At 29.9% G+C, this 11542-nt stretch overlaps 2 protein-coding genes across 2 annotated transcripts in view; one reads left to right on the forward strand and one right to left on the reverse strand.

Moving 5' to 3' along the window:
- LOC105626881 overlaps positions 1-10903 on the reverse strand; it is a 16990-nt gene extending 6087 nt beyond the window's left edge. The window contains 4 exon segments of the mRNA XM_012208172.1: positions 10674-10695; positions 10697-10751; positions 10754-10835; positions 10838-10903. Of these exon segments, the coding sequence (XP_012063562.1) occupies positions 10674-10695; positions 10697-10751; positions 10754-10835; positions 10838-10903 (225 nt within the window).
- The window catches only part of LOC105626880 (serine/threonine-protein kinase OSR1), a 35445-nt gene that overhangs the window by 2214 nt on the left and 21689 nt on the right, over positions 1-11542 (forward strand). The window contains exon 3 of the mRNA XM_012208171.1: positions 8659-8787. Coding sequence (XP_012063561.1) covers positions 8659-8787 — 129 coding nt within the window. The remainder of the gene's footprint in view (positions 1-8658; positions 8788-11542) is intronic.

Here is an 11542-nt window from a genome sequence, read left to right on the forward strand (position 1 = left end):
GTCTGCGATCACGAGAGAGAGAGAGAGAGAGAGAGAGAGAGAAAGAAGAAAAATATGAAAAGTTAATTTTTATTAATTTTTTAATTAAAATTCTGTTTTTATTATTAAAATCTTTATTTTTGATACTTTATTGTTAAAACTGAGTACTTGACTAATCAATTTCGAATGTTTTTACAAAGGAAGCAGCACGTAAAATATGTATTCTTTAGTATAGCCATGTGATTCTGCAATGTACACGTGATGACACCGTAATTTCAAGTAATGTATACGATGACGTATCTGATGATACACCGAATGCAGCTGTACAGCATTGAGTGACTGCTGATGCAGCGTTGTTTAGATTCCAAGATCATTTTCAAGCGTATTTGGTCTAATTTCATAAGCCGACATATAAATGTAACCGCTAAATTGCTTCATTTCCGGCGACTCGTTTAAGGTTTAAGGCGACTATAAAAAAGACACATGGCGAGCTACATTTTACGAAGTGCGATGTTTACGAGGTACTTTTCAGAATGTGCCCGAAGGAAGTAAAACGTTTCTTCTGATTCGCGATCACGACCGTTTAAATTGTAAACGAAATTCTCCCACAACGACGATAGATCAATCTATACGTGATGATTAATCAATCGCACGTATGTTTGTTTCCGGATGAACACGACCATTTTCGTTTTTTGCAAACCATTTCAATGACAATGAAATCGTTTAATAGCCACTACGGCTCTTTGAGTTAATAAGCAATTGACCCTCGCGCGCGCGGGCTTGTCGAGTAAAGGTTCCATTGATGAAGAGCGTTATTAAGTGAACTCAAACGAGAGTGGAACTCAAAATCTCAATTCTTCAAAAATCCCAGCGCAATTATTCTTAATTATTATACTTGCCGCGCAGGACTATTCAATTAATCGTTTTTCCTAATCTTAAAATGGACTAAATGTGCGTTTTTAAAAAAAGAAATTGAATATTTTGCAAACATTAATTTAATGAACGTTAATTGCAGGGTGAAAGGCAAAGATAAAAATCGCTAGAAATTGTAAGTAGAATAAATCTCACATCGCACACTTGTATATACACAGAATAATCATGTCGGCACGCAGTGAAGTCAAGGAAGCTAACAGATCAGTATTTGAAGAATATAAATCCTAAGAAACATGCGATTATTTACCGTCCAATTCCACTCGAACATGTGATTTATTATTATCACTATATATATTAAAGCATACATGTCTCTTTCAATGTAAATAGCAAGTATTGAATTATGATGTCAGAAACGAAAAATCATAATTTATTATTGTGTGTATATATATATATATATATGGATATATGAGGCATTCTTTTGTTAAATTAAACACTCTCCTCTGTCTAAAATTCAATTCATCCAAAAAATTTCTTTTTGGGCTCAAATTGTAGGTACACATGTCTATTTCCTTTGGCATTTTAGTCTTTTTGAAAATTATATGGTGAATCTAACATAATGGCTATAGTTGACGAAGTACTGATTGATAAGAAAAGTGTTGTGAATAAAATTTCAAGTTGATTAAATTAAAACTATACGAATTATCATGGTAATCATTTTGGAAAATACTATTTCTCGAAAATACTATTTCGAGAAAAATGCAATTTATGCATTTTTTTCAAAAGTCTCGACAATATCAATGCGCTTCTCGCATTGATGAAGTGAAAGACAAGGTTCGCGAAATATTGGCATTAGTAATGAAGCACTAGCGATAACCTGCAAACCTTTTGACATCTCTGAATACTTTTTTTCTTGGCTGACGTGAAATTGAAACCTTGGCCCATTTGAGTGATAATTTAAGCATTCTCAACTGTACTTCGTGAACAATAGCGGTCATGTTAGGCTCGTCGAATTTCTAAAAAGCTAAACTAAAAAAAATAGTAGATATGTGTACCTATAATTGAGCCCAGAAAAAAATTCTTTGGCTAATAAATTAAATTTTAGACAGAGGAGATGTTCAATTTGACAAACAATGCCCCATATATATATATATATATCTCGAAATATCTTTTAGTTGAGAAAATCGTCAGAGAGAATTAAAAAAAAGGTAAAAATTCATGTATCTTCAAAATTTTTTATATTCGCATTCCGTTTTACATGCCATATTCGGGAATTGTCGTCAAGGTTAAAATGATCTATATTATAGTCAACTTAAAACATAGTGATACTACAATAGTCACAATTCCGTCTAGTGACGGTGATCGGGTAGCTACTGCATTTGTTTGTTCAATTGTACACGCGACTAAGATCGATGCAAAGTCAATTCAATAAATCTACATATCGCTAGAAATATCGTAACAGTGACAGTCCATTAATTTGTATGAAGCGGCAAGTTATGTTGATACGACTTTGCATAGAATGTTGCAGAATGTACTAAAAACACATTGAAAAATGTTGTCGAGCAGATATCTAAAAATAATTTCTCAACGTGGTTTCTCGATGATGGCGAGCAAACGTGAACATTCACTCGAAGATTCTCTCGTTAGACATCATGTTTAAAGTCTAAAAAATGTGTGGAATCTGCTGAAAGAAGAAAAAACAATTAAAAAGAAAGATAAAAATATCTAGAAGTCTCTCTCTTTGTTGAGTTTCACAAAATTTGATATTGTTTAGAGAGAAGGTAATTCTAAATTACAATTATTACGATCAAAATGGGATAAAATACATTTAATTTGTTTCTTCCTTATATTAGAATAAGATACTAACAAACGTTAGAGATGGAAAATTGTCGAGATGGAGGAAAACGTTAAATGCAAAAATGAATAAAGTAGATTGGCAGAGCGCTCGCGTTCGCGTGACACGATATGAGGAGGAAATGATGGAATGATGAAAACTTGAAGAGTGTATCGTGGCCACGCGTAAACTGAACGTAGGCAGCAGATGACGCGTTCGTTGGTCCGAATTAATTAAATTAAAATCGCAATTCTAGCTCGGCTGCGAGTTAAACTTTTAACCCAAATATTAGAAGAACCCCGTTCCGAGAGATAATGAAGCATGGAACGTTGAGTAATTATCCATCTTCTCGCCAGATTTAATGAAAAAATTTGTAGGCTGTACATACATGTATTCTATATATACTATAATTTGAACGGAAGAAACTAACTTCTTATTACTCATCTCTAAACATTGAATAATAAAAATAAAGAATCCAAAAGGGAATTGAAAATAAATTAATATTATATGAAAAACGGCTCAAATGAATAACAATTCAATTAAAAATATAGTTTAAAAATATAATTTAGAAGGATTGTCCGAGCTTAGCAAGTTGACGTGCGCTAATGTTTTAAGGGCGATTAGTCATAGTGTAAGTAGAACTTACATACAGACGATTGTCATTGATACATCAATATCTCATTCACACATCGATACATTAATATCTCATTCACACATGCCACACATATGCATAAATTTTCATAGGATAATAACATTTTAATTAGACATCTAAGTCCAATTCTAAGAACTCCACGTTGTTTCTTCATGCAAAGAAATAGTCTGTGGACTATTATTTTGTAAGTACAAATTACATAACTTTTATACGAAATATTATAAATGTTATCGCGACATTTCTAGAGCGTTATGGATTAAGAAATGGTAAAGAAAATATCAATTTAAAAATTTGTTTGACGGTACAAATTCTTCTTGTCTTAGGATATAAATTCCACTTCACAGATATATATTAATATGCATTCTGGAAAAGGATTTTCCAATCTGTAAAAGAAGAAAAAAGTGATTATTATACAAAAATAACCTAAATATTACTATCGACTAATATTATCGATTAAATATAACATTAATCCTTAATCTTAATACACACTTTTTATACACAGTTTTTGGCACTCTTACTACACACGTGTCCTGGATTAATTTTCATCACTTTTACAAGTAAATAAAAATTATTAAGCAATTTTTACATATATATTTTGACATCTTTAGAAAGTTGTATATTTATAATAAATTTATATTGCATATAAATTGTTATATATAATTGTTCTAAATCAAAGAAAAAAAAATGCGCAGGACACGGATGAAAAGGTATTTATTAAGGGTTATTATTAACATATATATATCTTATATATATATCTTATAAGAAAATTATATTTAGTCGATAATACGCCTGCATAACGCCTTTTAGGATCTCTTTAATTTTATCATATAAATAATAAAAACAAATTTCAAATTATCTACATATCAGAAATGACATACATTAAAAAACAGTCATTATTGGGTTTGAACAGACAAAATGTATAGAAAACTTTCCGGATGCCTTCCCATCTAGATCTATTGTCCCCCCACTTAATTACATCAACTCTCCCACAACGTAGATCATCAGATAAATATTGAAAAATTCTTATGCATGTCACTCGATTGTAAGTCGGCGAAAGAAGATGTCATTCACAAATAAATGTGATCGAAGAATTAGTTGTCCGAAAGATAATTTTTATACTACATTATGTATTTTTATAACTTTAACGATAGAATATTTTACAGCACAATAATGACACTATCATAAATAGATTGTTTATGTATGTGGTCTGTAAATCAAAATTCCTGGGTAATGATAAGAAATAATAACAGGATAAATTCTACCATATATTATACTTTTTGAGTAAGGATTCTATATGATAATCATATCTAAAAGAACATCAAGAACTTTTTATTTAATAATACTTTTTTATTTAATAATAAGTAATGAGGAAATTTAACAAAGTAAAAAGAAGATAATTTAATTTTATGTATTTTAAGAAACATATGTAATTCTGTATACATTCACTGAAGAGGACTGTTAATAAAAGTCGAAATGTTTGAAATTTGTTTTTATTATTTATATGATAAGATTAAAATATATTAGCGCACATCAAATCACTTGCTAGACTCGGACAAAGCCCTTCTAAATTACATATTTTGGAATTGAAAACATTTATATAAAAAAATGAAAGAGAATAAAGTGAAATATTAAAATAAATAATTAAAGATATGTTATAATTAAGGATGTAATTTCAAAAATTATAAATTAAAGAATTACAAATTTTTCTATTGTATTTGAAAGTTATACAAAAAATTTGATGGCGATTTAGAACCTGAATCCAAAATTATTTCAATAAGAAGTAGACATAAGAGAAAAATTTTATTTAAACTATAAAATTGTATTGTTAAATATTTAAATATTGAATTTCCAATATTCTTCAATTTCTTTATTAAATTTCCAATTCCAATCACTTTGCAGAGATTCTATATACTGATACTTAATATAGCTAATTCTTAATAATAGAGAAGTGGAAAAATGTCTATCAGCTATTTAAGAATTCTTTGAAAATAAAGTATTTATTTTGGATTAAATAAAACAAGGCTAAATGTAAAAAGAAATGTTAATGCTAAAATAAGGTAAGTATTGTGATCTGTTTGGAATGATACTTTAAAACGTCACAGGTGTCATTTTCGCACGATACTTTCGTGTTTGAAGAGATAATTAGACCATTACTTTGGGATAAGACCGTTATAGACTTGTTAATCGTAATCAGGTGATGTCTGAAGCTGACAGGATAGATTCTTATTGATGGGATACAACCGGTTGATGATGTCATGCGATGCGTTAAAATAATAACCGAATAATTTCGAAAACTACGCAGATTCAGAAGTTGAAATTATATTCTTAGAAAAATCCAATTTAATACTGGCAAATTTAATATTAAAAATTACTTTCTTTCAGTATTAAAAGCATTAAAGGACAAGTGCTTTTATTACTTAAAATAAGCAATTAATCACTATTTTCCAGTTTTATTTGTAATTTCTGTAAGGATTTTCAGCATGTATAATCAACTATCTGCTACTTTAGAGAATTTTCTTTCTTTAAATAAGTTAATTCTAAGCAATTGTTATTCTCATAAGATTTCTTTGTAAGAACTTATGTCTGGAATGCTTGTAACTGTAGGATACAATATTTTTACAAACAGCTTTTTGCTAGCCATAAGAAATCGTTGATTTTTACATAATCGTACATCTCATGGTACGCATATGAATTACAACTTTCAGTCATAAGCTCTTAGAAGTCTTATACGAGAATAAATTACGAGCTTTACGATTTTGCTTGAAAATTGACCCATATGTCTTAAAATTATTATTGAGTATTTTATATCTTTTTTTTCTCCGTGAAATTTGAGATCGAATCCGGTTGACTAGTTTAGTCATATGGAATTACATTAGACTGACACACTTGCGTGCTGAAAACAAGACGCATTTGTTACTTCAAATCCGTTCTCACGATTTATACGATTCTTCTCCTGTATGCCGAGAGCTGAGAGCAGGATAAGAAGATTGTCAAAAGGAAGCAGGATCGTTCTAATAAGTACATGCCTGCGACAAAGCGCGAACGCCATCGGATTATTTTTAGCCAGTGGAATAGGGTCTATCCCCTTCGCCATGGCTAAAAATAGCTGGTAAGGCCAATCCAGGCCCAATTATCCCATTTAAATATTTAGGTGACAATCGACTGACCGCCAATTTAGAAATATTCCACTGGACTCGGAGTGCGAATATTCACGCATCACGCGTGTTAAAGTTCTTTGTAAAAAAAAAAATCTTCCGGTTCTCCGGCAGAATCAATAAAATCTCTGGAAAAACATTTGATCTCTGGAAAAACTTTGTGTATAAATAACTTGAGATAATTTAACTTATTCCTCTATTATTATTCAAACAATAGAGTTAAAAGATTTTGAACCAAGTTGGATTAATTCTAGTTAAGTAATAAACATTAACAATAGGTTACAAAAGAGTTTTAATAAATAATGGAAATGTTACAACGATATAAAATATGACAATGAAGAACGTTTATTATATTTTATATTGTTGTAACATTTCCATCATTTATTAAAACTCTTTTGTAACTTATTGTTAATGTTTATTACTTAATTAGCATTAAAGTAGCTTTGCTCAAAGTTTTTCATTCTATTGTTTGAATAATAAGTAAACTAGACACACGTAATGTGAATATAAATGTGAATACAAATAAACAAGAAGCGCGTTAAATATACGATCGAAGCTGGATTTTCTTACGCTTAAAAATATTTCTGTGTAAATCTAAAATACATAAATCTTTCAGTTAAATAAAACTGCCTGTTGATTATTATCGGACTCGAAATGCAATCGTAAATTGAAACTGAAATAATAATATATCAAATTAAATTGATCGTCAATCGTTTAATAATGATACTTAGTTAATAAGTATCTTAATATTTGATTAAATTTAGAATTAAGATAAAAGTAACATCGAAGAACGTTGCGCGCTCTCAAGATACGCATGAATCATTAACTATCAATTCAGTTTTTCAACAAAGAAGACGAAATTACTACAGAAGCAAATCCATTAACGATCAAATTTCTAGATAGTATATAAACACTATATAAATATTTATGAAGAATATCCATATAATCTATGTACTAAAGGTATTAAAAACTGTCATATTCAGGGCACATTTATAGTTTTTAAATTACATAAATATAAATATTGCGTAAACATGCGTAGAATATTTTGTACAATGTTCTATAGAATATGCTATTAATTTTTATATTCTATGAATGTTTTTTTGTTGCACTGAGAAAAAAAATTGTTCATTTAATTAAATAATTTTTAAAAGTTAGTTCATCTTTATTTCTTTTATTGGAGAACGTATTTAAGTTAAATATAATATGTTTAATTTAATACATCCTTCACCGAAAGAAATAAAGACAAACTAAATTAATTTAATCAAATGAACAATTTTTTTCTCAGTATCTAAATATGGATATCTAAGTAGAATATCCTATGTATATTTAAAGAACATTCAATTTAAATATTTCAAAATTAAGAACATTTGTTTTTTAACAATAAATAAATGTTATATATAACTCATAATGTGTAAAGCAATATGTTGAAATAAAGCTAACAACGAGAAAATTCAAGATATTACCATGTCAGGTAATCAAATATGGCATAATTAAATATGATATAATTTTTATTGTTAAATATATAAAGTTGATAAGAGCATTGTATCTCTTTATTAGTGAAAATTTCCAAATTAATTATTTGACACTTTGCAATATTTTTAATTTGCTCATTGTTGGTCTTATTTCTGCATAGCAATCAATAACTGTCTAAATGCATGTAATGTCTTTATCTAAAGAATACGTCCTGGGAACATTCTGGGAATGTTCCTTAGGATGTTTTTTGAACGTCTTAAAGTTTTTCTTAAAGGTCTGTGCTGTACTCTAAATTTCTTGGAATAAATTTTCATTCTAAAAAAATGAAAATACTGTCACTATTGAAAAAAAGTGAAAATATTTGCATTCTTAAATAAGAGTGACAGATTTTCAGTCTTGCGGAGTGATTTCACTTTTTTGGAGATTCTTTTAAGAGGAGAGAATTTCTTTCATTCCTTTGGATCTCATTCCAAAAACATAAAACTTCATTCCAAAAAAAAAAGTGAAAATCTACCATTCTTATTAAAGAGATTATTTTCATTTTTTTCAATAGTTTTTTTCAATACTTTCACTCTTTTGAAATAAGATCTCATCACTTCAAGAAATTTAGAATGCTGAATAGTCCTTCAAGGTATCAAGTTCTTCATCTCCTACGACACGCAACCTTTCTAACGAGTATGTGTGTTGTTTTGCAGGGCCGTAGGCAGCATGGGACAACGCAAATCGGGCGCCCCGGGCGTCGCGGCGCCGATATCGACGGAGGAAGAGCAACTGAAGTTTCAAGACAGCAGATTTCTGGCGACTTTAGTGCTTGGCAGAAGTAGGTGAGTGACCGAGCGTGACTGACTGACTGCCTGCCTATACCTACACCTACCTGCCGACGTAAGTCTTACTACGCTACGTCAGAAATCGTGAGGCACGTGATCGGTACGCGACCCATATCAGAACCCTGGGATTCGATTGCGTACGGACTATTGTTGCGAAGTCGAGTGCGAATCTCGTCTGAGATCAATCACGACGGGAAATAATTGAAAAAAGTGACCGAGTGCCCGTTTTCGTGATTTCTTTCTTGGCCGTATATTTCTGGCGAAATCCACCGAAGAGTGAGTAAACGCCTGTTTTTAAACTGTTTGTAAACACTAAATGTTTGCAGAAATTTGAACTAGTGACGATTCAACGCGGCGCGTAAACAGCCATAGCTATCATTGCGTATCTAGTTATGTTGTAAACAAGATTTAAATCCTCGTATGACTTGATGTCGAAATTAAGACCAGAGATAAATTCTTGTTAAGCACAAACTAACAGTAACACTGCATCAATATTATTGTATAATTTCCCATTCAACAATACAAATGTAATATAACACATGGTGTATTGGTCAGAACGAAAGTTCGTAGCACTATGAACTTCAAAATTCAATCAACTGTAATTAAGATAAGTTTGTTAAAAAGGAATGAAATTTCAATTTAAAGAAAGGACTATTAAATCTCTATTTTCAAAAAGTCAGTAGTCAGCTTTGAGTTTCTGCGAGTTTGTTACTTATTATAATTGTTATAAAAAAACCACAAGCTGAAAAAAAATCACACAAAGTGGAAAATTTTCTTCTCATTTCCTGTCACGTGCTCAAAAAGTCTTGCGAAAATTTTCGACTTTCTAACAAGAAAGCTTAAAGTTCTTCCTAAAAAATCATTTTTTACAAAAATATTGTTAAAATTTTCGTTATTAAGTTATTTTCGATTAAGAGAAAGGAACATTTTCACAATAATATAATCGTATCGACTTACAGAATATCAACTGGTTAAAAAAAGAGCATTAAAGCCTATACTGACTCTTAGTGTGATAACGCTAACAATAACGATAACAGTGTAGGCTTTAATTTTTCATTTTAAGTGATTACTTTAATCATAAATGATACAAAACATAAACATTTTGACCTTCAATTAGGTCATCTTCAGTACGTACAAACTTCAAATTTCCCTAATTCTCGTTTACAAACTAATCGTCTACAATTAATTTGACATAAAAACTTGGTTTTCTTAACAGAATTTAATCATGTCATTCATTCATTCATTAATCATATCAAACATTTGGACATTTTTGACAGTGATCTCTTTTGCACCAAGTATGTGATATGATTTGCACGCGTATTAAATATATTGTAACTTTCTAATAAATTATCTTAATTTCAACAAACAATGTACTAAATTATAGTATGCATCAAAATGATTAATTAAATACACATATCATATGTTTGCACGCGTATCGTTCAAATTAAAATAATTTAATAGAAAAAATTACTACTCGCGTATCAAGTGCATGACGTAAACTATGCCTTTGATTTTTCATAACTCCGTTAAAATCATCGAAATCACTATAATTCGAAAAACAAATTCTTAAAACTGAAACTGCTCAATTGATTGATATAATTACCAACATTTTTTAAACATGTAATACAAATGAAATAACGTTACGAATTTTTGTTCTGATCTAATATCTATATAACAATTACATTGTTGAATGGAGTATAAATTATAACATCATAAATCGTAGGTAATTGAAGTAGCAAGATGAGGACATGTAAATAGAAGCTCAGTAAATAGAATAGAAGTGTGACGTTTTGATGTTAAAATGATGACAAACAATGTTGTCAGTTTGCAGGAAATGTTACTGCTTGTGTTTGGCAAATTGTTACCCGCTGCTCGAAACTTACTATCAGGATATTCATTTTTTCGGAACCGGTGTACGGATGTGATGGTTTTTAAAAGAGTGCTGCAGACGAAGTAAACAAACACTGAATCGAAACGCTTAACGAATGGTCGGTTTTATATATATATATGTGTATATATATATATATATTTGCGGAGGAGAAACAGCACACCTGTCGCTCTCGTACGTGATAAAGGTCATCTCGATTATGCAAATAACGAGTAACGATAACATTCCGTAGGTAGACGTAATTTAATTTAATTTTCTAATCGCACGCTATGGGATTCATTAATTGCGAAAAATTGGGCGATATTATCATATCGATAAAACACGGAATCCTCGACTTGTCGCGTCTGTCGATTAGAGATAATGACAATTTTTAGATACACAAAGATTAACGCGTTCCAGAAAGAGATGATCACGAACGAGAAATCACAAAGCTCGCATTTGAATTGATATCCCCCTCATGTTGTCCATCTCTTGCAAATATTGCGACATCAAAGATATTGATTTTAACAATTAATTTAATTTAATGAATGGATTTATTACTTCAATTCATTCAATTTAATTTATTACATGTGAACAAATGTTACATGAAAGTTACCTGAAAATGAAAATAATATCTTTTAAATATCTTAGAATTAAATATAAGAAACAAAAAAGAAAAAGAAAAAAATAATTACTTCTGTCATATCGCTCTTTGCTACGACACTCTACAAAAGATTGAAAAGATTAAGTAAATAAAATGTCCTGAGACCGCAAATATGAATACACAAGAAGTCTCAACGATTTAAACTGGATTTTCATGTTTATATATATATATATATATATATATATATATATATATATACACACACACTACACACACACACT

The sequence above is a fragment of the Atta cephalotes genome, assembly GCF_000143395.1.
Source record: "Atta cephalotes unplaced genomic scaffold scaffold00007, whole genome shotgun sequence".
NCBI classification, from domain to species: domain Eukaryota; kingdom Metazoa; phylum Arthropoda; class Insecta; order Hymenoptera; family Formicidae; genus Atta; species Atta cephalotes.